General features: G+C 41.3%; 1 protein-coding gene across 1 annotated transcript in view; it reads right to left on the bottom strand.

Annotated features, from left to right (window-relative positions):
* Positions 1-5819: 5819 nt before the first annotated feature.
* Positions 5820-26391, bottom strand: part of LOC119721525 (protein phosphatase 1 regulatory subunit 21-like) — a 79254-nt gene continuing 58682 nt past the window's right edge. The window contains exon 17 of the mRNA XM_038191603.1: positions 5820-6281. Coding sequence (XP_038047531.1) covers positions 5820-6281 — 462 coding nt within the window. The remainder of the gene's footprint in view (positions 6282-26391) is intronic.

Genomic DNA, 26391 nt, shown 5'->3' with positions numbered 1-26391 from the left:
CCATTTTTTAAAACAAAAGGTCATCATTTAAACATCATTTTTGAGTTTAGAGTCATTGAATCAGCTATTCTATAGAACCATTTGTAGGCTACAATTTTTATTTGGGGACAAAAAAAGTGTGGGGAGGGGGGGGGGAGACAGTCAATTGAAACCAATGCATTAAGTGGTGAGACTAGTTTGAGCATGTCAAAGTGCCTAAAAATGTAATGAAAGTTACTGTGAAATTGCCCATATCTATATATATAAGAGCGAGTTTAACTCGGCCTCCGAGACGATGTTTGCTCATGAAAGGATCCGAGACCGCGGGCTCCCGCTGCGCCAAAATCGCTCCACGTCCGTGGAAAAATACGGAGGGTGTCTTCCGCCGGGTCGGACACTTCGGGTCGTCCTGATTTTCCCGTACGGACCGGCGATCCTTTTCGTCTATTTTTCGTGACTGCATTTTGCGCAGGAATTTGCCGTCGTGTGCGCTTTCACGTTGACTGCCTGGCCGCCCCCTGTGCTGGCTTTTCTGCGAGTCTAGACTGTGCGAGGTCAGCGGGGTCAACGTAGGGGTTTCGTTTACGTGTTCTACTCAGCTGTTCTGCAAAAGCGTTCCCCAAATTGTGGTGTGGGGTGACCTTGGTAAAATATTTTTTCTCCATGGTGCGTGGCCACCGAGTGCCCCTATTCTTTCATATGCTTCGCTTGCCGCCCCTGCGCCGAGTGCAACGAATACTCAGAAGGACTTCACATTAAGTATGCCTTGCGCGGTCTGACCAATCGAAAGTCTACACTGCGTAGTATTTCCGGGCTATCCAAAACTGTCGATGGCAACGCGTACTGCAGCCTGCTCCACACCCTGGAAACGAGGTTGGGTCTACGGTGCTCGCTATTTGCATGATTTGAAGCACAAGCATGTGAGTGACGTGTATAGTGCTCTGTTGCTTCCATCGTGTGTTAATACAGCTCCATGCTTCCACCAAGGCTGAGCGTTGTGAGTTCGCTGCCCGCCACAGTGTTGCGTTATAATTTCGGGGGCCTGTCTGGGATCAACGAAGGATCGATGCATTGCTTCAAGCATCGCGATCTTAAACGCAGTCACACAAAAAATCAACGAAAATGTGTCCGATCCGGCGGAAGACACCCTCCACATTTTTCCACGGACGTGGAGCGATTTTGGCGTCGCGAAAGACCGCGGTCTCAGATCGTTTCAGGAGCAAACATTTCTCGGAGGCCGAGTAAAATTTGCTCTTATAAAGATGGTTGACCCAAGTTGAATAACAGTTGACTCGACAAGTTCCTCGCAGACAGTCTCGCAAATTGTAAGACGTTCAAGTTTACGTTTGTTGAAGAGTCCAATATACTGAAACTTAATTATGACCTTCTTAATCAGCCTTCGCCTGTGTACTACGGCAAGCCTTTCAAGTACGTTTTCTCACAAATGCCACTGCCTCACAAAATGCCAATTTAACAGACCAACGGGAACATTTACAGACTGTTGCCATGGTACATAATTATCATGGGCGTCAATCGGTGGGGGATGGGGAACCCCTCCACCCCCCCCCCCCATTTTAAAGCGGTGGAGACTTTTTGGGTCCCCTCCCCCCCCCCCCCGCCCACTTTTCTTCCCCGAATAAAAATTGTAGCTACTACATGTATAATGATTCTATTACTCAGAATAGCTCATTTTAAGGACACCAAACTCAAAAATGATGTTTAAAAGATGATCTTTTGCTAAAAAAAATTGTTTTAGTGGTCAGAAATTGCCTCAGATCGCACCACAGAAATTGCTTTTCTATAACTGCACGTCTTCTCAACTAAATCCCCCAATTACATTCATCTCCCCAAATTTTCATCCCCAACTCTACGCCCTACCCGATCTATGATCGGGTAAATCAACGAGGGATCGATGCATTGCTTCAAATATTGTGATCTTTGAACTATGTTGGGTTGGAATAACGAAGAGTGCATAAATAATAATATTGGCGGTTGTTGGCTGTTTGGCCTTGCTTATATTATGGTTGACCCATGCCAACCTGAATAAAATAGTTAAATCGACTTTTTCCTCGCAGGTCTCGCAAATTGTAAGAAGTTCAAGTTTACGTTTGTTGGAGAGTCCAATACTGTACCTTCATAATGACCTTCCTCCATGATTCAGACTATGTAATTTTATGGTAACACACTCAACATTTTTATTGCAAATGCCACCTTCACGTTTTATTCCATTATGATTTATTGTCAAAACAGTACAATCAGCCTTCGCCTGTGTACTATACGGTAAGTCTTTCAACTCAGTTTTCCCACATTAACAAACGCGACTGCCTCACAAAATGCAATTTAACAGACCAACAGGAAAATTTACAGACAGTTATACATGCCATGGTACATAATTATCATGGGCGCAGCGTCAATCGGTGGGGGATGGGGGACCCCCACCCCAACATTTTAAAGCGGGCAATATCGTTTGGTTCCCTACCCCCACTTTTTCTTCCCCGAATAAAAATTGTTGCCTACTATAATATTCTTTTGCTCAGAACAGCTGATTCAATGACTCCAAACTCGAAAATGATGTTTAAAAGATGATCTTTTGTTTTACTATCGTACGTGGTCACAAATTGCCTCAGATCGCGTCACCGTAAATTGCTTTTCTATAGCTACATGTCTTCTCAACTAAATCCCCCATTTACATTTAACTCCCCACACTTTCAACCCCAACACAAATACGCCCTACCCGATCTATGATCGGGTAAATCAGCTTGTCCTTAATAAGGGCGATTCACAATAGTGCGCCTCCAAGAGTTTGCAACGCGTTGGCCAATCACAATGCGCGAAATCGGTCCACCCAATGCGCGTATGGAAAAGGTCGACTGATTTCGTGCATTGTGATCGGCCAACGCGTTGCAAACTCTTGGAGGCGCACTATTGTGAATCGCCCGTATTAGTTAACAATAGGTCCTCACAATCATTTACCTACACAGTCAACTGCATACCGGGTACATACACGTGCATGCACAACACAGTGAGCACTGTGCACTGTACAGGTATTACATAAGTACTAAATGGGGCCAAAATATACCTGTGCTTCCGATTACATGCCATTTGAAAAAAGAGTAAGTACCGGTAGATAGGGCGGAAAAAAATTGTCAATTTTTTTTTGTGTACGTTCATATGGAGGTGTCTGTGTGTAGTGAAGGGTAAAAGGTAGTAATTGATGATTTTAGTTTGTTTTTCCTCATATCCCCCCCAATTAGGGTAGGGGCTGTCAAAATAGGGTAGGTAGGGTAATGTGAAGCAGAATATTTTTTTTTTTTTTGCCTGGTCAGTCATCACTTCAGTAGTGAGTAAGCTGTGGCCTTGTGAGGTAATGGTACATTGTATTACAAGCTTTGACCTAGATTGAAGGGCAAGGAATCTACAGGATATCTCCTTCCCCAGTCTTTCCACAAAATGTGGTGAGGACAGACAACATGTACAATGTACCTGCGTTCCCTGTATGTCTCTGTGCCTGTACCAAGCAAATGTACCAAGTTAAGGTCAAGGATGAATGGGCAAAGGGCAAGGTTGTCTAGGTAAAGGGCAAGGATTGCGGTAGCTTCCAATCATGAACAGGATGCACTGTGGTTATGTGGGGAACTGCAGCATGCACAAGGTAGTATGACTACATGTAGAAACTATGAGATGTACCGGTACCTTCATGTACATAAATCCTCCATTCTTAGTCATCTACATGTACAGGTACAGTAACTGATTAAAATGTGGACCATATGCCCTAGAGATGACCTTGTCGTAGGCTTATAATACCCAAACCATTGTTTTCCATATTGTGATAGACGTGCCCATATTTCACGTATTTCCTTTTACACTAATTCATACTGAGGACTTCTGATCTTGACACACAGTTGTTTTGTGTAAAAAGAAGGCAGAATGATTTCTGGACAAAGTGCAACATGCATAATGTCATGCACTACTAAACTTGTACAATAATTCCTAGATTTTATTTTGAAGGGATTCATAAGAATGTATTGGCAGACAGAGAGGAAGTACATGTACATAATTAGGGCAGAGCACAAGACGAAATGGGCAAGTGGCTAGGATGTATGTGTTGAGGGAAGAATGTTAACGGTGTTTGAGAACATTGTGAGTCAAGGGCAAGGATGTATGGGCTGAGGGCAAGGATGTATGGGCTGAGGGCAAGGATGTATGGGCTGAGGACTAGGACATATTGGCTGAGGGCAAGGATGTGTACCGGTAGGGTGAGCTAGGGCAAGGATGTATGGGCTGAGGGAAGGACAGTTGCAAGCAGTGGATGTCTGACAACTCCAGTATGAGAGTAGACAAGATTGTTTTTTAATGTTTGGCCGAGCGTACACGACCAGACTACTAGTTTGTGACCAGATAAAAGTGTGTGGGGGGGGGGGGGGGCCATGTCCCCCAGTGGAAAAAGTGGGGGGCCAGTGTTTGAACCACTTCCTTGCTCTGTAACTAGGGGTGATTAGGCCAGGGCCTACATCATGTACATTGCACCTCCACAGCTCAACACTAGTACTGGTTTTAGACATGTCATGAGTCATGACTACAACAATTAAATCAGGTTTTTCCTTCTCTCTGCATGCAATGTGCAATTTTTTTTTTTTTGCCCGTATATTTTTTCAGAAATTTTCTTAGTTTTAATTCAGTCCAGTTTCAATTTCATAGTTCAGATTTTATTAAGTAAAATATTGGCAAAGGCCTAATTCTCCACGGCAAGACAAATTAATATGGAGTGCACACAGGTTTCTGACAGAACAGGTCATTGGCGATTGCAATTTCCAAATGCTACAACACGATTTGCCAGGAGGAATCTCATTTTTGTTATGTAACAAAAATATACCGTAAATAATTTTACATATGATGACATGGAGAAATAAACATTGAAAATTGCTACCTATCCCGGCCACCGGCACCAGGCCAGCCCGTGCCTGCAGACCACCGACGTAATGAACGGATCCCTTGCAAAATACGATGAAATTTTCCCATTTGCATTGTCGGAGCCTGGAGCGTAAAAACCCTGCTTTGTGGCAATCATTGCTGATTGGTTTTGTCCTAAGAACAAACAGGTCTCTTTTTACTACCAAACTTATCAAATTGTTATTTTCAGCAAGCATCTAGTAACGTCAAAAATGCAACTTTGCGATCGCGAATTTCTTCGAAAAATATCAGCCATTGATATTGATAGGGGTGTTTCAACATTTTTGGGTTTTACATCGTTTCTCAAATAAATTCTTCAAAACAATTTATATTGTGATATTGAAGAACGTAAATTTTCGAACAAGGAAATGTTTCAGACTTCATAAAAAGTATTATTGGTAATTTTGAATGGGCTGAGGGCAAGGATGTATGGGCGGATAGAAGGATGCATGGACTGAGGGCAAGGACGTACGGGCTAAGGGCAAGGATGCATGGGTTGAGGGTAAAGATGCATGGGCTGAGGGAAGGATGCATGGGCTGAGGGAAGGATGTATGGACTGAGGGCAAGGATGCATGGGCTGAGGCAAGGATGTATGGACTGAGGGCAAGGACGTACGGGCTGAGGGCAAGGATGCATGGGCTGAGGGAAGGATGTATGGACTGAGGGCAAGGACGTATGGGCTGAGGGAAGGATGTATGGGCTGAGGGAAGGATGTATGGACCGAGGGCAAGGATGCATGGGCTGAGGGAAGGATGTATGGGCTGAGGGAAGGATGTATGGACTGAGGGCAAGGACGTACGGGCTGAGGGCAAGGATGCATGGGCTGGGGGCAAGGATGTACATTTGGGCTGAGGGAAGGATGCATGGACTGAGGGCAAGGACGTACGGGCTAAGGGCAAGGATGCATGGGTTGAGGGAAGGATGTATGGGCTGAGGGAAGGATGTATGGACTGAGGGCAAGGACGTACGGGCTGAGGGCAAGGATGCATGGGCTGGGGGCAAGGATGTACATTTGGGCTGAGGGAAGGATGCATGGACTGAGGGCAAGGACGTACGGGCTAAGGGCAAGGATGCATGGGTTGAGGGTAAAGATGCATGGGCTGAGGGAAGGATGCATGGGCTGAGGGAAGGATGTATGGACTGAGGGCAAGGATGCATGGGCTGAGGGAAGGATGTATGGACTGAGGGCAAGGACGTATGGGCTGAGGGCAAGGATGCATGGGCTGAGGGCAAGGATGCATGGGCTGAGGGAAGGATGTATGGACTGAGGGCAAGGACGTATGGGCTGAGGGCAAGGATGCATGGGCTGAGGGCATGGATGTACATTTGGGCTGAGGGAAGGATGCATGGACTGGGGGCAAGGATGTATGGGATGAGGGCAAGAATTTATGGGCTGAGGGCAAGGATTTTAATGGGTTGAGGGCAAGCATTTTAATGGGTTGAGGGCAAGGTTTTTTTGTGCTGAGGGCGAGGATGTACAGGCTGAGGGCGAGGATGTATGGGCCGAGGGCATGGATGTATGGGCCGAGGGTGAGGATGTATGGGCTGAGGGCAAGGATGTGTGGGCCGAGGGTGGGGACGTATGGGCCGAGGGCAAGGATGTATGGGCCAAGGGCGAGGATGTATGGGCTAAGGGCACGATGTATGGGCTGAGGGAAGGATGTATGGGCTAAGGGCACGGATGTAAAGGGCACGGATGTATGGGCTGAGGGCAAGAATGCATGGGCCGAGAGCAAGGATTTATGGGCTGAGAGCAAGGATGTATGGGCTGAGAGCAAGGATATATGGGCTAAGGGCAAGGATATATGGGCTAAGGGCAAGGATATATGGGCTGAGGGCACAGATGTTACTATGGGCTGAGGGAAAGAATGCATGGGCCGAGAGCAAGGACTTATAGGCAGAGGGTAAGGATATATACATGTACATGTATGGGCTGAGGGCACGGATGCACCGGTATGGGCTGAGGGCAAGAATGCATTGGCTAAGGGTAAAGACGTACATGTACATGAACATTAGGGCACTGATGTGTTATCAAATATTCACAATTTTTCAATTTGACTGAAATTTTTGAAAGGGAAATACATGTGTAGTTTACATGTAGCTTAAACAGGGAACAAAAACCAACTTTTTCTCTCGTCTTGTTTTTTTTGTGTGTTTTTATTTGATATATCATTTCTTGTTACTCACAGAAGTAGCTAATAAAAGTAGCTAATAAAAGATTAATGACTTGTATTTTTTTATTTTCTGATTTCTTGGATTTGATATTAGTTTGTGTTACTAACAGAAATAGTTAATAAAAGCTTGAATATTACATGTACAATGTATATTCTGTGCGGTTTTGTCCTTTATTACACCTGCATTTGTTATTGCTTGTTGACCCAACATCCTCCCTCTAGCATCATTGAATAACTGAATAATCAACTGAATAGAAAGTCAAATATTCAAATCATTATTCAAATTCAATCAAGCCTACCAAGCAGGCAATGCCGCATCATGGTACCCAGACACACACAAAGTAATCAACTACACATGCTTCACACAGTGCCTGATATATTCAAGGACCCACGCAATGTAATATTTTTTAAAATAAATTATTTTCAATTTTCATTTTGTCATTTTTAAAGGCATTTTGGTGCCTTCTTGGTTTTTATGCTAATTTGCATATTCATAAGCAAAGGTGTGATGTCATCTAAGGCAGAAAACTCAATGTTACACGATTTCAGCACAAACATTTGCCAGAATTGTTGATATTTTGCTGTCGCACATAAATTGTCTTTTCTTTGGTGATTTGTTGTTGAACATTTCAATGCACGAAAGAAGGCCAATGAGCAAGGTTTTCCACATAATGTTTTCAATGAGCAAATTTTGGGATCACAACTTGAACAGAAAACCCCTCAACTGAACAGTATCTTCCTGAAATGACATCACAGCAACAGCGCCCTCATTTATCTGGAAAAGTATGGAATTTAGAAATACATGTACTAAACATTAATGTTGACCAAAAAGACTATATGCCAGCGACCAACAGGATAACAAACACAAAGAAATGTTTGTACCACTTTTTTGAATGAATAAGGTATGAGTTTTAAAGGGAAAATACAACATATGCAAACATCAAAAAATAAAACTACCAAATCATTTTGAAATACCTTACTGGACTGTTAGTGAATGACAGTGTAAAGCATCCTGTAAAATCATGGCACCTGGTATACTGTCATTTTCAAGAAAAGTGGTACTTTTGTATCAATTTCCAACTCTGATCGGCCGATCAGCGTTGGAAAAAAATGGCTTTTTATCAAATACTGGCCCCAATTGACCATCGCACTTGTTTGCAATCGATTACAAACCTATGAACGGGTACGAGCCAGCTAGACTGGTTCCCTGACCTTACAATTCCCCAATGTATGTAAACTGCTCTGTTTCTTCTTATGTGGAATCAGGGAACCAGACTACAGGAAAATGATTGTTTTTCTTGGTTTTTATAGCATTTTCGAACCCAAAACCTCAAAAAAGTCAGTGTAACTATATTTGCTATATATTTCCAACCCCCCAATTCCATCCATTTCTGAAAATTACAGCAAAAGCAAATGATGTATATTCCCTTTAACCACTTTTTTTTTGTGTGTTCTGGGAGTTACGCTTACATGTACATACTCATTTTAGCATTTTCACATGACTACAAATTTGAAACTGCGGCTCGCATTCAAATTACAAGTACTTGAAAAAAGAACACATGCACTAGGGTTCTAATGGGAAGTCCACACCGCCCTCCTGCTATCTGAACAGTCACAGACAGTCAAAACATCAATCCTCTTCCCTTGCCGTGCTTTTTACACAGGCTAGTCACCAAAAATCAGATCATTTTTAAAGCAAGCACTGTGGCTAGTCAAATTCAGTCAACAGAGTAAAGCAGACAAGTGGTAGGCACAGCTGGCTTATCAATCACCTACAGTCAAAACACAGCTGTATCAAGTTACATAAACAGTCACAGCCAGTCAATCCTTCTTTATGTAGGCTGGGAGCTCTTATGAAACTGTTGAAAACAGTCACTTGTTACTGAAAGGACAACTTGGAACAGAATGTATGTTTGCATAGGAGGGTTAATAAGGGAATAAACATGTCCTTGGTTGGTTTTAAACAAGTACATGTACATGTACAGTGAAACACCACTATAATGAATGCGGTGGGTCCATACAATTTTTTTTTCACTAAAGTGGTTGTTTGTTATAGTGAATTTATTATCTCGAGGGCCTAAGGGGATGTTCGCTATATAGCCAAATGTTCGTTAAAGCGTTGTTTCACTGTGTATTTGGCTCGGGCCATAATCGACGCCCGTGCAGGCCCCAAGCCAAGCACATATTTATTCCTATTCATAAATACCTTTCTGTCAAAAAGTCAAAACAAGTCATTATAGATTTCCAACGATTTTGTTCCACCCTTTTACTTCATGTTTTGTGAAACACCCCTCTAGCTATGTTTATGGCATGTGCCTCTCACAAGAAGTACTAAATATCTCCTTATATGGAGATTGGCGCGCGCATGGCGCATACTGTGTGATGTGCCAAAGAACTTGGGGGTGCCGGTGTAGTATGAATTAAGGACTTTATGAAACATGGACTCACTGGTAGTATGGCGAATTCCTAAGTGAAGATTGTGAACGTTCAACCAATAAAAGAGGAAAAGGGACCAAATTTTGTAGGAGTCCAAATTCATGTGACACCAGAAAAACAGTGTTTAAATTTAATTGGTGTTTTATCAGGTATTTATGAAAATGGGAATAAATGTGTGCTTTGCCGGTTTTAAACATTCTTAAGACCGGTTGGAGTCTGGATGATGCTAATTACCTGAGCCAAATTTTTGTTAAAAAAAATCAAACTTGTCGGTCCAAAAGTAAAAAAAACTCAAAAATTCTAAATTTCCAATCAATTTGTTCAACCTGTTTACTTCATGTTTCTGAAACATCCCTCTAGCTATATTATACATGTATGTCCCTCTCGCGAGTAGTTGTTAACAACTCCTTATATGAAGATTGGCGCGGGTGTCACGCATGCTGTGTGTTGTGGCACAGAACGCAGCTGTGCCGGTGTATCGTGAATTTAGGACTATGAAATACTGACGGTAAAAGGCACCGGATTTCATAGGAGTGCAAATTTCATGTGACACTGAAAAAGTGTTTAAGACCAGCCAGCCGGACTGTATCAACCGTTTAAAACCGTCCACATGACGGGCTCTCGACCAATAGGAATGGGTGAACTGCCTTAGGTATTTATGAATGAGTATTAAAAGGAATCATTGCATATATGTATAACATGTACATGTACATGAATACAAATAGCATGTATTGTGGTGAATGTACCAGTAAATCCTGTTATTATCACCTTGAACACAAGGCGGTACCTGTTACAAATCTACAAACAATGTACATACAAAAGACTGCTCTTGTAGAGTCATTTTTCATGCACTTGTAATTTGTCATGATCAGGCTCAACAAATGCCTGAAATTATGTGGAGGTTCATGTACATGTGTGACAGGGGTAATAAATTATGTCTCCACGAGGGAGGGAGGTGGGTGAATAACAGATCAGACTGTGTAATACTCTGCAGGAAATGATGAAACCTCCCCCGCAACTGTAATGGATTAACCTATTGTATCATTTACATGTGACTAATTCACTAGTGCTCCAGCATACCAATGGGAGAATTACACAGTGTGCGGAAAATGCACAGCAAGGCAGTCGGTCATCCGTAATGCTCAAGTCCAATAAAGACAGGACCAATGCACTGTCAAGAATAGGGGGGGTCACATATGTGACCTTCTGGGGAAGAAAACTTTCTGTTATATTAGGACCTCTCTCGTCCTCCTTCTGAAGAATTGGAGGTTGTCAACAGACCCTTTTATGGACCACTGAAGATAGATAAAATTTCATTTTGCAGATTCTGTTATCAAAAATACAGCCCGTCCCGAAACAGCATCCCTTGGTGGCACAGTTCATGGCTGGAATATATCGATTTTCACACAGACCGCAAAATCAGCCTGTTCCACGTGCCAAAGAGGGATTGTTATTATGCTGTCTGTTTGCTGAGAGTAAACAGAAAATGATCTTTGTACCATAATCGGCGTACGCAACAGGAGCAGGAAGTGTCATTCCTGTATTTACACCAACTTTTGAGGAGACTGATGGTAGGGAAATGACAATGGATGGTGTCTGGTAGCTGCAAAGGGATATCAGCATTGGAAGGCTCACCCCCCGGGAGACATGGAACAGGCTTTATTTTCAAGCTAATTGGAGCATCGAGGGCGCATCTGATCGGGATGCTTTTCTATTATGAGGTCAGCGGGGCTAAAAGTAGATCAGTGTAGTCACGAACTGGGTCTATGCCAGACTGAAACCAGGTCGCTGTTGACATGGCGGCCTGAAATGGAGTCAGTGTAACGAGTCATGAATACAGCCTGCTCTCCAATGCTCCTATCTAGGTTAGGCAAAGCAAAAGTGGGACTGCTGGCTGGACAAAGTGGGCTGGCCACAGGCAAACTGGTATCACCTAACAGCGTGTGTGTCAGTACCAAGAAAGTGGAGCAGCTAGAGTTTCCCCCACTGTCTGGGCCGGCTTTTAACCATCACTAAAACCAATTCACATGGGGTACAAGAGCTCAAGTGAAATTTGGTAATCCAAAGCCCCTCGTTGGACTTGTTTTTCCCCGCTCTCCAAACTCACCCTGCCTCCCTAAGAAAAGAACCCAAGACACAATTCAGTGGCCGGCTTCCCACGCAGGGTATCATTTCACAAGTACGCTTCACCCGGAGTGAAATGAATTTGACTAGAGTGATACACAAGTTGAATTGAAATCGGACATTTGATAAAAAATTGTACTTCAATTCACTTTCAAGTCATTATTTTTATCTCACAAAAGCACATTTTGGGAATGGGGATACAAAATAGGCCATTCTTGGCATCAGGGCTGGCTACAGAGAACCTGAGACAAAACAAGGCCATTTCACTACCGGCACTACTTGGCAGCGGGTTAATTGATACTTTCAAACCCAACAGGGAGCCGGAGATACAGTATAAAGCAATTCCGCTTTCATTATCCTTCTGTCCTCATTTTTCTGCGGGTGACCTACATAATTGTGCTTGATTTAACACTTGGTCCCAGTTCTCTTTGTGAGAGATTGTCGCCGTGACACAGAAACCTAGTAAAGCCACAGGTGATGGACCAATGCAATGTCCGGGCGCCAACTCTTCGTGGGGGTTGGGGGGGGGGGGGAGGAGAAGGAGACTACGTGGACCTGCCAGCACATGCTGCATTTAACAAATCAAATATTGAAAATTAGCAACGAGGCTGGGCTAGCGGTTACGTGCAAGGTACGTGCGCCAGTAAGCAAAATAGCTAGACCTTGCCGTAACTCTGGTATGTTCAGAATGATGCCCAGTTCCAGAAAACACAAGGAAAAAAAAATGAGAAAATAATAACCTTGTTCCATTCACAAGCACTTTAATGCTTGGCCTGTTTTGCTTTTACCCCTATGGGGATCCAAGCTGCCCCAGTATCCTGTTTAGCTTGGCACCATTATCTATATATTTTTGCCGCTTTGCCATGTAATTTGCAAATCCGATTTGTTCCGGGCGCAAGGTTTTATAATCGATGGAAATAGGTCATGGGTTTGTTTGCAGCTGAGCAGGGATTATGCTCCGACTGAAAATAGTTAATAATATTTATAATGTCTTTAATAAACTTGTACGTTCACAAAATACCGGACCCGAAACCCACACACTGTACAGTCTATTGCGGCCTGAAGAAAACTCATAGTAAGACCAGCATTTCAATACTTGCCTAACATGTAGGCTAAGTATTATAAACTAGCCTATTTTATTCCCCACACCTTTACCATATTCTATTTTATATTTTATCCCATTTTACTTCACTGTAGATCACCGTATGAGTTCAATTGACTGAGGACCAAAGACAGGTCAAGGGCATATTTTCATTTCTTTTCTCAATCAACAATCTTTTGATCATTTTTTTGAGTGGAGGGGGGTCACTTAAGGTGTCATACAAACCAAAGGCAATCTAAATGGTATCATTATGTGCACAACTTATACCTCACTCACAGTTTTAAGAAAAATGTTCATGTCTGAAAGACAGAGAACTGCACAATTTTCTTTCGCTGAAATTTTGGTCTTGCCAAGCTACTTGTACATTTCATCGACATCCCTCTTCGATCCTGCAACACACCTCTCGCCCCTTCCCGCCTCTACCCCTCCTCCTGATCTCCGGGCCCCCGATCCGATGAAATCAGATTTCCCGTCTCGAGGCCAGAGACGTGACTGCTCAATTTCCGCAGCTGAAGAGAGAGTCCTCAGTTCACACACTGGCGACCCTCCTGACAGTCAAATGAAGAAGTGTTGTCGGCACGGCGTGACCAAGCACTGACGAGACCTGGCTGCAAAATGTTAACTGTCCCCTTTTCAGTATGGTCCAATAAAAAGTTCCCAGTGACAAAAATATACATTAAGAAGTAGGTCACCCGCCCAGCGGATTGCCCCAAGACGTCTGGCGTTAAAACATTAAGAAGAAGCAGAGCACGAATATCATATGAACGATATCAGGATTATAATGATCGAAACCAAAAGCTGGACAAGAATCCTGATGATACAGCAGCAGCATGCCGCAGACGGGAAATAGGTCAACGAGTTAACGGGACACAGTGTTCTCCTTCGGGTCAGAGAGTCCTACCTCCCCTAAGACGCGGCCCTACTTGAACAGCAATTACAAAGGGGGACGGGCTTAGATGTACATGTGCTTGGAGTTGGGGGGGGGGAGGGCGAAGAGGATGTACAAGGATTTGCACATAATTGACTTCTGGGACGGTTGATTCCATAGCCTTATGGGAGTGGGGGTGATACCAGAAAAGCCCTGGTTTATTATTGTAGGCAACTGCAAGGCAGTCCTGTTTCATGTAGTTCTTTTCAAAGTATAAATGTCCATTGTTTGTTAACCTGATTCTTTCATTCTTTCTCTGACTGATTGCACGTACAGGCACATCCAACATTCTTGTTCTAACAGTGACTGATTTACACTGGTCATGCTCTGCTTATTTTCAAGGATGATGGAGGATATTGACTGATTTTCTCTCTAATTCATCTTTTCGGCAAGTAGGTTGTCTGACCCGATTTCTGTTATTTCACTCACAAATTGGGCACGTGCTGATCAATGGCACTGTGGCAGCATCTAGTATTTCAATGCAGACAGACACTGCTCCCCCCTCTCACGTATGATCCCAGCCTCCTATGATTAATTCCCCCAGACACCTATTAACCTATTTGATGACTCCATCATGAAAGTTATAAACCTAGACCACATTAGCCCAGTTATGACAAACGGGATGCCACCAAAGAAAAAACAAGCCCGGCACTCTATAATGTATTAAACCAATTAAATCCGGCCATGCTTGACATTGGACCCAGGTAGAGTGACAATAAGCGTACAATATCCAAAGATGAATCTTGGTGTCTCCCCCTCCACATGTCAGTCTGATAACAGGCTGAATCAAGATTCACCGGAGGCACAAATGGATTGCCTATCCCTCAACCATCCTCGTCCCCCCCCCTACCAACATTTGTAATTTCACAATTTCTGAGATGATTGATATTTTGCAGCTTAGGCGTATAGCGAGGTTTCTGGGTCAGCCCCGGTATCATGTCTACCTCTGCCTGTGATCTCTTCTTTCCTGTTAATGTCTACAGCGGCTTTCACTTTGTCAAATTGACACAGGATTTATGCGCACTTCAGTATGACAGTGCCTCTGTCTTTCTAAGAAAGGATCTATCTCAGCAAATCAGCCCAGTATATATGCGGGCGCCCACACATTTAGATAGGACAGTTCACAGTTCTCTAGACTTAATACAAAACAAATTAGGAGAGAAGGAACGCAGTAAAATTTATATACCGGAAAGTATTAATGATTAACAAAATGAACTTTGGATAATAGCCTAAATTCTCCATACATGCATTAAAAAATTTAAAAAGGACCTTTTAAAATAAGTTACATATCCTCTCACTTCAATGTAAAATTGGCAGCAAAAAGTTGCCTATTCAGGTACATGTTGTTATAAATTGTGCTGGCCATGCTTTTTTTCAAATTCCCCTCCCAACCCCCCCCCCCCAAAGAAAATACATATAAATATACATGTAGTTTCTTTTTAAAGGGAATATACAGCATTTGCTTTTGCTGTAATTTTCAGAAATGGATGGAATTGGGGGGTTGGAAATATATAGCAAATATAGTTACACTGACTTTTTTTGAGGTTTTGGGTTCAAAAATGCTATAAAAACCAAGAAAAACAATCATTTTCCTGTAGTCTGGTTCCCTGACTCCATTTAAGAAGAAACAGAGCAGTTTACATACATTGGGGAATTGTAAGGTTAGGGGACCAGTGTAGCTGGCTTGTACCCGTTCATAGGTGTGTAATCGATTGTAAACAAGTGCGTTGGTCAATTGGGGCCAGTATTTGAAAAAAAAAGCCAGTTTTTTCCAACGCTGTTATTCAAATATGCATGAGACACAGCAAGAAAAAAAACAGCCAAATGTTTAATTAAGGAATAATTTATAAGATTAAAATTTATGGGCGGACAATAATATGTAGCGACACCAGTCTATTTGCATAGTGGAATTTGTTTGTGAAAACTAGAATAACAGGCTTTTTGTTCAAATCAAACAAGAAACCCAACAAATTTATACATCTGAGAGTAGGCTACATCTTTAAAGGGAAAATACAACATTTGCAAACATCCAAAAATAAAACTACCAAGTTGTTACGAAATTCCTTACTAGGATGTTGGTAAATGACAGTCTAAAGCATCCTGTAAAATTATGGCACCTGGTGTGACGTCATTTTCAAGAAAAATTCCACTTTTGTATACATTTCCAACGGTGGTCGGCCGACTACCGCTGGAAAAACCTATATATTTTTCAACCATACTGCTCCAAATTTTTTCTTTTTTTCCAGTCCAAATTTTGTTTGCTATTTGTCCCATGTTCATGAACGGGTTGCAGTCCAGCTAGACTGGTTCCCTCATCTTACAATATTCTGGCATTTTTGATCCATTTCACCTTAAGTGGAGTCAGGGAACCAGACTACTTGAACATTTATGTTTTTCCAGCATTTTCGAACACAAAACTTCAAACATGTCAGTGTAACAATATTTGATCTATTATACTAACCCCCAAATAATTCGTTTCTGAAAATTACAGCAAAAGTCAATGATGTACATTCCCTTTAAAGGGAATATACAACATTTGCAAACATTCAAAAACAGAACTACCAAATTATTATGAAATACCTTACTGGACTGTTAGTGAATGACAGTTTAAAGCATTCTGTAAAATCACGGCAACTAGTGTGCTGTCAGTTTCAAGAAAAGTGCTATTTTTGTATCCATTTCCAATGCTGGTCGGCCGACCAATCGTTGGAAAAAAAACTGGCTTTTTTTTTTTACATCTGCCCCCAATTTGCCTAATTTATTCAGTCCACATTTCGTTCGCAGTTGGTTACACATCCTTGGACGTGTGCAAGCCAGCAAGACTGGTTCCCTGACTTTACAATTCCCTGACGTCAGTATATATTGCTCCATTTCATCTTAAGTGAGGTCAGGAAACCAGACTACAGGAACATGATTGTTTGATCTATGAACACAAAACTTCAAAATAGTCAGTGTAACAATAATTTGCCAAAATACTAACCCCCCAAATCCATCCATTTCTGAAAATTACAGCAAAAGCAAATGTTGTATATTGCCTTTAACCTTGAGGAAAAAAATACCAACAATTTCATTCTCATCCCCAATCAAAATTTTCCCCAACCAAAAACAAAAACACCCCCTATTCGTTTCTCACATTTAATTATTAATTTTATTTAAATGTGTTCCTTTATCATGTTCATTGCCAATAATTTGGCACTCTGGACTTGAGATTTTTTGAATCTTCATGAATTCCAAGACCCACTGGCATATGTATACAGGACCTTGTAGGCAATCAAATTTTAGGAACAGGCAATTCATGAAATAAAAGCTCCACCCATACCGTGGTTTATACCACTAGTACGAGGGGAGACTTCTTTAATAAAAAATAAAAATAAAAGACAATACCAATGAAAAACAAGTATATTCATGTATGTTGAATGTGAATCATGACAGACTGCACTTCAATCAAAACTGCCACTTGTTTTAAAAAAATCCAAGAAATATCAACAATTCTGTAGAAAATGTATGTGTTTGCAGGTTGACTTCCCTATTCAGTCAAATCACGGCCCTCCATGGTCAAATAACCAGTGACCATTAAACACAAAATGAACACATTTCCAGATGAATTATTCATCACATTTACAATTGGACCTAGCCATAATTCCTCAGGGGGAGCCCCACTGGCAAAAGAGAAATGAGACAGTATCAAAGAAAAACTTCAAATTTGTTGACCATAAATATTCCAGAAAAATTCTGCAGACTATTAATTACACAAATTAAAGTATGCCTATGGACTTTAATTGAAAAAATACTTTCTTTTTCTGCACGTGCTTGATGAAAATTCCCCCACTGGCTTGATTTCAATATAATGGTTCAATCCACTGCAAAAGTCACCTACATAGATTCACTTTCATACCAGAGGGGTGATCTATGCTTTCACTGCAGAACTCTCCAATTGACTACTAGCTAGTCTGTACTGTACACGTGTGTGTAGTGAATGATCTTGGGCACATTTGAGCAAGGACTATAATTAACCAGAGTGTTGACTAACATCACTTGAAGCAGGAGATTGGACTACTCAACTCATGGAGCTCTTGACTATTTGGAACTGGCGCTATATGGGCACAGTTGCATCACCGGTTACCAATAGCCATGTATATCATTACATACAGCAGGTAGCCAGGATCAAGAAGTTCTGTTTTGACGTTTTGACCAGTGTTTGACTTGAGGTGTTGGAACATGGCTGCACTTATTAATATCTGTGTGTAAAATGCTTAGCCCTGAGGCCCTAGAAAACTGAGATTAACAAACGTGAAGCCATTTGTTTTTAGGGTAGACACAGAGTTTGGATTTTACCATTTTTTTATTGTATAGTACCCATGCTCACATCACATGGCTCAGAAACTACACAGGAAATGAAATATGAGCTGTCAACCAATTATACTGATAGGAAGTTCAATCAAAATGGAGCTGGAGATTGGAGGGATGGTCTGAACAAACTGAGAGTGCAGATTACAGCCATTCATCTGGCCTCAATTTCACTGAAGCTGTTAAGCTTATTGCTTTGCAAATTTACATGCAAGTGCAAAGTTAAAATCGGCCCAAAGTAAATATGTATTTGGTTGGTAACCCATTTCTGCTGAGCATTTGTTTCTTCGCTAGCAACATTCTGCGCTTAGCTTTTCCATGCAGCTTACCATGTCTGCTGAATAGCTTCAGTCTGTGAAGGCCAGGCCTATGATTGACAGACTGACAGCTATAAGGTTCTCCTATCTAAGCCTTTAATCCACAGTCAAACCATTCAATGCAATGTGGCCCCAGGGAGAGATGTCCTCCAACAAAAGGCACAATGATGCAGGACTACATGGAGGGAAGAATGTGTTCCATACCGCAGATGTGCTGTCAACTGTTGGGGGTTCTTTTCAACTGCAATATTGTGGGCATTCTGAGGGAGATTACTATCTATCAGGATACTCTGTGCTGATAATGGATGCTCTATGGACGCTCTATCAGTACCATCAGCATGTGTCCATCTGGTGCCGTCTCAGCATTTCAACCACAACAGAATGATAACGACACACCCCCCCCAAAAAAAAAATATTATATAATAATAACAGTACACAAATTAAAAAAAAATACATGTAAATAAATAAAAATTTAAATAAAACATAAAATAAGAAAATAACACAAAATGGAATTATCTTTTTAACATACTGTACATGCACATGTAAAAGATAAGGAATGGATCAATAAACTGAAAACTGACTTAATTGACAATAAAATGACATTTATTCTAATTATAAAAATTCAAAAGCATATAATGCAAAAAAAAAAATCTAGTAAACACATCTCTCTAATTTTGGGTATACACAAGATGACCACTGACTGGGATATTTGATGAGGCTTGTAGTTTTGATTGATCCAAAGTGACCTTCAGCCTTCAAAAAGCACATAAATGCCAGCAACATCCAAATGACAGCTATTCATCCCCATGAATGGTCCTGAGCCTGAATGAGGATGACTTCATAAGCATCATCGCCCGGCTCCCGACCTCCAAGCTCAGAAACAATAGATTGTCCATTATTGAAAGCAAATGGAGCATTTACAAGCAATCAGACAGGCAGGGTGACCCCAATAATCACCTGACCTCCAAACCCACTAGGGATCGATATCGGTCATGAGGAGGATCCACTGATGCGACTAATCATCTTAAAAGAAGTCACTTTTATAAGCTAATCTTAATCCTTTAGCTGTGCTAAAACCATCAGGAATGCTTGGGCCAACCTTGGATCAATTCTGGACGCTTCCATCTGACTTGAGGAGAATTTCTGTGAGTTTTTTCTCCCCTCCGTTCTCCTATCTCCCCCCCCCCCCCCCTTCTCAAAATGTGCAATAGTGTCCTCCTGTATCATACATGTAATTTTAAAGCTCAGTTGCGAAGACCACATTTCATTTCAATCCCATCGCATTAGAGCTAAGCCAAAAAAAAGATAAAACTGTAAACTGCAGATATGACTCATTGATATTTATGCTTTTTTAAAATGATTTTACTTGTCGATCACGTGTTACTCAATTTATTTTGTTTTTTAAACATTCCTTCCTTTTCCTCTTATTGATACACATGTAAAAACAATTTTAAAATGTACACAGTAGACTCAAGGCTACAAGTAATTGAGTCATTTTGTAACTTGCCACCCCTGCTTGATATTGGTTTGACCCAATGAGCCAATCAAATGATTCATTTCAGTGTTGCTGCCTGTAGTGCCTGATTGTTTGAAACTTTGGTTGTAGAATGATGTATTGTGTGTGTGACATATTGTTTTCATGTTATTTATAAAGGTGCTACATAATGGGTCTCATATTTTCATAAACTTCATTTGCCGGTCTCTAAAAAAAGAGAGTGCTTTGAAATGCCCATAGAAAGCGCTAAATAAATGTACTATGTTATTATTAGTATTTGCCAATTCATACATGTAACATCTTGCAATGATACTAGTATCAAGGGAACTGACATGAAGCATGGAGGTAGAATTATTGTAAAATGGCATCAGGCTGACTTGTTATGTGTATCCTAACACTTGCCTCACAACAAAAATACAAAATGCCTCTTTCTAATCTTTTTTTGTACATAAATACATTTGCAATATGGTGCAAATTTATTGTCAACTTATTGCCTTTTTATTTGCTTCCAAAAAAATGGTAGCTACATAGAAATAGTGACGGCTCCTTTGGACACAATTTTGCATCAGGCAAAAGACTTGAGAAAATGAAAGAATCCATCTGTAATCTTGGAAAATCTGCCGTCTGGGGGGGGGGGGGGGGGGGGGGGGGGGGGGTAGGCCAACCTCCTTCATTTTTTTTCTCAAAAAGCCCTGACAATTTGACATTGACCCCTGACAAAACCTTTTTTGGTACTAGACCTGAAGTTTTTTTCTCTCAAGTCAATTAAGTAACCCTTTAAATACAGCTCTGTTCCCTCGATGACATCAATGCTTTGTTCGCATATGTGGAATTGTACCAAATGTACCAAAAGTCCACCAGATTTACGCTACTGTGATGTAAGGAGGTAAACATGCGCAAAATAAACATTACATAACAGCTTCATTTAAATATTATCTTCATGTGCATATATCAGAAACATGTACATATATGTAGAAGTGATTATAACAGATTTACCCTAGGCATCCTTTGATCCTGAGCAAGTCAATTTAATAGCCGAAAAGTTGAATTTTTAAATGCAAAAGGAGATTGAAGTAATGCTCGGGTCACTCTTTACGTTTTGGGGTCCACACTTTTTCCTGTCCCTGTTACATCTGACGTCTAGGATTTTATACTTCTGATGCACCCAATGCAGTCATGCCTCCCTCCCCGAGACTGATATGAATAGCAAACCACCTCCCCATTACCCAACAAACAACAAATTGCCTGAAGTAATGTACTTGAATAGCAAATTACAAAGTACATGTACCAAGGTAACAGGGACAGGGAAAATGTCACACTTTGGACCCTACATTTATAGAACGACACATGTACAGGCACATATTTCTTTCCACCATTTGAATTTTTCATCTGTGTCTCTTCCACACTTTTCAAATAATCCATAAATTATGAGTAAAACATACCCAGAAAAAAATATCACTTTTAAAAGAATGAACTCTCAATTCATGCATTATTTGAATTCTTGAATGTTGCTATTTGTCTCTTGTTTTCTCCAATATTCTTCCACGTTGCAATTACCAGTAATATTACAAAAGCTGAACTTACTACACCCTTCCCATCCCACAGCCCTCAACCCAGACAACTGAAACGAAAAAAAAAAATCTGTTGTAATAAATCCCTTCCTCAATTCTCACAGGAGTACTCCAATATTACCGAGGGGGAAGTACATTGTACCAGACCCTCCAGGCCTTCACATCACATTCACACCCACGGTGTACACAGTGTAACTGTAACCCTTTCCCCCTACTCACAATAATGGTATGTCCCATCCAAGAAGGTCTCTCTGTGAAGGCAGAAGACCTTTTTCTTCATCCCAGCCCAGGGAAAATGTTATTGACCCCGATAAAAGGTTGAGCGACCCACAAGAAAGGTTTCTGACTCCATTCAAGGGGTGGCAAGACCTCTTCAATGAAACTGGGCATAGTGGCCGCCACACTGCAAACCCAACATATTGGTTAACAATTGATCAGGCCAAACATTATGTAAGGGGCAAAATTCTATTCCAATGACAGTGTGATGTGGTCTGGGTGAGTGATCTTGAGCATTACAAGGAAATGATGAATACATATCATGTATACATCTACACAGTCATAAGTACCAATATCCTCAGTTTAATTAGCTAATTTACTTTGATACCAATTTTGATCATCATTCACACTATCTACAATCCAAAGGATAAATGCCACAATACAAGGTATTTGAATACATCTTATCAGTGTACATTTGTATGTAAGTATCGTAATTTTAATGAGTGTACTAGACAGATGTATCACAATGTGTAGTGTATGCATGGTTGTAGCATATGAGGACTCCTACAATACTGAACTGCATGTTCTTATTTTATATAAGGTGAACAACTTTTTTTTCTCTAAATTGAGCAAAGTTAGATTTGTGTAAGTGTCATTCTTGAATACGGGTCTGCTAAAATAATATGATTTTGACCATGTAAGAGCCCATGCATTAGAAAATTTAATAGAAACCCTTTATGTATGTACCAGTTCATGTAACTATGTTCCAGTAACTTTCACTTTCCAACAGTCAGAGCTGTGGTTTTTTTTATCTTGATATGAAATCAAAAAATTCAATACCCCTATTAAAGTAAAACAGTCATATCAAATCAGACGTTTCAGAATGTGCAAATGAAATAGCCACAAAGTACATGTACATGTACAAAGACTTGCCATATTTTGCTTGTTTCACTGCGAATGTGATCCATGCTGCTGTGGGTTCTGTTCTTGTTGCTCAAAAAGATGACAGCTGGTCAATAAGCATACAGTGTGCACAAGCAGCATGCTTCATGTTTTTTGTTCATAACTTGTGCGCTGGGTCATAATTCATGTAGACAAAAAAATCATCAGGACATACGTAACATGGACATTTTTGAAAAGCACACAAGTATGCAAAAGATTTTAACAAACATTTGTTCATTGCTGTTAACAATAAATGAATAAATCTGGACTGCAAAAAATGTGCAGAACAGTTGAGGGTCAAATCTAAAGAGTAAGTGAGAAACTAAATAAATGTACTGGTATAAGCTGACGGGGACGTCTCTATAGTCCAATGTCCCATTGGTCCGACGTCCCATTGTCCGACGTCCCATTGTCCGATGTCCCATTGTCCGACGTCCCATTGGTCTGCCGTCCCATTGTCCGACGTCCCATTGGTCCGACGTCCCATTGGTCTGACAGCCCATTGGTCTATGCGTCTCATTGGTCTAAACGTCAGAGCGTTGGGGCGTCGAAGCGTTGGGGCGTCGGAGTGTTGGGGCGTCGGGGCGTCGGACCAATGGGGCGTCGGACAATGGGGCGTCGGACCAATGGGGCGTCGGACCAATGGGGCATCAGACCAATGGGGCGTCGGACCAATGGGGTGTCGGACCAATGGGACGTCGGACCAATGGTACGTCGGACCAATGGGACTTTAGAGATGTAACCTTAGCTGACAAGCATAACAATACATTACATATCTTCAAGCAAACTTGAATCCTTGATCCTGATTGATTGATCCATGGCAACAACATGTGATATTATCCAGTATACCATGGTCCATATCGCACTCTGTGTATCTCACTATAAGATCTGCACTTTCTCTACTGCATACATGTGGAATAAAATAACCACTGAAAAGTTTGTCTTGCCTGAGCAGGGTATTGTATGCCTGTGGCAGGACGTTATGTGTATTGCAAAATTCACATCATCATAAGTTGAACTACATGAAGATCATGATATATGTATTCATTTACTTCTTTTCACTCTTCTGTGTGCTATAATTGTCACATTGTACCTCATGTAGTCACATTCTAAATAGAATAGCTCCATTGCAATAAAAAACAAGCTCTATCGGATCTCGGAAGCTGCGGGCCAATGAATTTGTGTTCATGCATGAGTCACGTGATTTTGCCATGTAATTTCTGGAAGGAGTAGTGTTTTGAGTAAAAAAAAATTCAGCTTTTGGACGCCAGTGACCCCATGATGACCTTTGACCCCAGTTTGGTCATGTGACAAGTTTGGGCTGGGCTACCATACATTTGACATGTTTAGTTGAAATCGGTCAAAACATGTAGGAGCAATAGACAATGTCAGTTTGTTACTAACTAACGGAGAGACATGAAGATTTAATGAGCTGCTATCCCGCAGCTACATGTGAAAATAGCTTAGAATTTGATACTGACCATCACTAAATGACACTAGTAACCCTATTTCATGCCACCTTGCTTATTTACCTCCACAGCACTCATTTCCCCCAAAATTTTACACAGCCTCCCCTTCCCCCATCCCCAGACAACAACAAAAGAAAGTGTTTTGTTTATAACACAAAACCGCACACCTTTAACCAAAGTGGAGACAAAGACAATTTAATACTTCTGTTTTGATATTGAACTTTCAAAGGTTTTATTTTTGTTAATTACTCATTAGTATTTTTTTTATAATGAACAAGGTTAACTCAATTTTCAGATTGGACAAGGCATATTAACAATTGATTTGAACTTGTGCTTAGCGCACAACACGCCCGCACGCGGTGAAGCACGCGCGAGGCACCGTTGTATACTGCGTGCAAGTACAGTGGCCCCCTGTATCGCATGCAGGCTTGGCAACAACAAACACTGTTTTTAAGACTACTTCAACGAACAACGTTGTTCTGTGCGTGCGCCTAAAATCGAGAGCGTTAACAAAGTAAAAATCAACGCATTTCCAGTTTTTCTTCTCTTCTTCCAGTTTATTTTGATGGCCGAAATAAACCCGAAATTTCGTGAGTTTAAAAAAAAAAAATGGTATTCCGGTTAAAACCAGAAAAGTGGCATCTCTGATGGAACTGCGCAGAGCACATAATTACCTGCAAAATGAATTGACAAACCACATGCCGCAACTCACTGTTAAATGGAAAATTAACAATTTAAATAACATATATTTCAAAAAGTTATAAGACCATGGCATTTTTTATAATCAATAATGAATCATACTGTTGACTAAGCAATACTAATGTGAGAAAGGCCTTGAGGGCCAATGTTCAACGGCGCAGCAGGCAGGGGTCTGGACAAGTTCATGTTTCCTTCGTTTCCGTTAGCATTTACCGGTATGTTATTGAATGTTGCCCAGGGCCCTATGTATTTCCCAAGGGAATCGACCACACAGTGTTGTCATCACTGCCAGATCAGCCAAGTTTAACTCGGAGCCCAGACCTGGAGGGCAATGTCCTCACCGATTACAACCGTAAATGATTCATGCAGAATGTGCACACACACACATCTACATGTACATGTACATACAAACCACGGCTTCAAAAATCACACCATTCACGATGCCTCTAGCCAATAAGAAAAAAGGGAAAAAAAACTGCCAATCCAACGAATGTCTTTTGTTTATCCATGTACCTTGCTGCTACTCTGGAGTGGCTGAATTTACACAACCAATTGCTCTCCTGGTGGGAAGTCATCAAACGCTGTTGTAGGCCCCTGGCCACCAAACCAGTGAATGAATATGAGTAATGACAGAAGAAGAAAAAAAACAAGAGAAAAGAAAGAAGAAATATTCTGATACTGGATACTATTACCAGACATTATCTGGCTGGGACAAGGAGAGTCGGTTCGGGTCAGTGGTTAAACGACCGCCCGGTCGGTGATCTGATCGGGGAACCCCGGTAAACAAACTCTGCTCCATGTCATGAACCTGGCAAAGAGTCAGTCACATCAACCACACTATCTGGACAATGACCCCCAGTGTGTGTGTGTGTGTGTGTGTTAGTGCCACTGACAATGTCAGTGCCTTCTGTTGTCAACCGGTCACTGCCGTGCCTTGAACCGGTACCCGGTCATCCTCGGTGAACCATCTACCAGGATATACATCCAAAGTCATTTATGTACACTGGAGGGAAGGGGAAGGGAAGTGGAATGAAGGTTTTATTTAAGCCTACACTTTAACCTAAAGGCTTATTGAGTTTGTTGAATGTGCATAGAAGTTGGGGTTTTTAATGGGGGGGGGGGGGGGGACAGTAGACCCCCTAGTTTGTAGTCTCTTGACCTGTTGTGAAACTACAAAAGATATACATGTGCCCAGCCTAAAGGGTTTTGGTTTAGTGTATCATCTGCCTGCCAGAATATTCCATTTAGACTAGGGAAGATCACCAATGACACCACTGCACCCATCATTTATTTCTGCTCTGTGTGATTCTATAAGTTTCCTCTTTACCAGAGTAAACATGTGCTCACCCCTGACTTGAATTCTGCACCTCATTCAAATTTGGTTCAGTGACTGAACATTATCCTTATGCAAAGCTGAAAACATCACAATTGAGAAAAGAGAAGTCAAATAACTATTTTTACATGTAATCAATATAAGAAGTGGTATTTTTAGGGGCTGCACAGTTCACTTCTTTGAATTTGTATTTTTAGCAATTTCTGCGTCAGTAGTACTTTACAATGTGTATCACAATAAGTTCATTTGCCTTGGTCATGGGGAAGTAACTACCCCTCATACTATCATGAATATCAAACAATCCCTCT

This window comes from Patiria miniata, unplaced genomic scaffold (genome assembly GCF_015706575.1).
Source record: "Patiria miniata isolate m_02_andy unplaced genomic scaffold, ASM1570657v1 HiC_scaffold_13, whole genome shotgun sequence".
Classification (NCBI taxonomy): Eukaryota; Metazoa; Echinodermata; class Asteroidea; order Valvatida; family Asterinidae; genus Patiria; species Patiria miniata.
The sequence above is the reverse complement of the archived record's forward strand: the minus strand, read 5'-3'. Positions and strand labels throughout refer to the sequence as shown.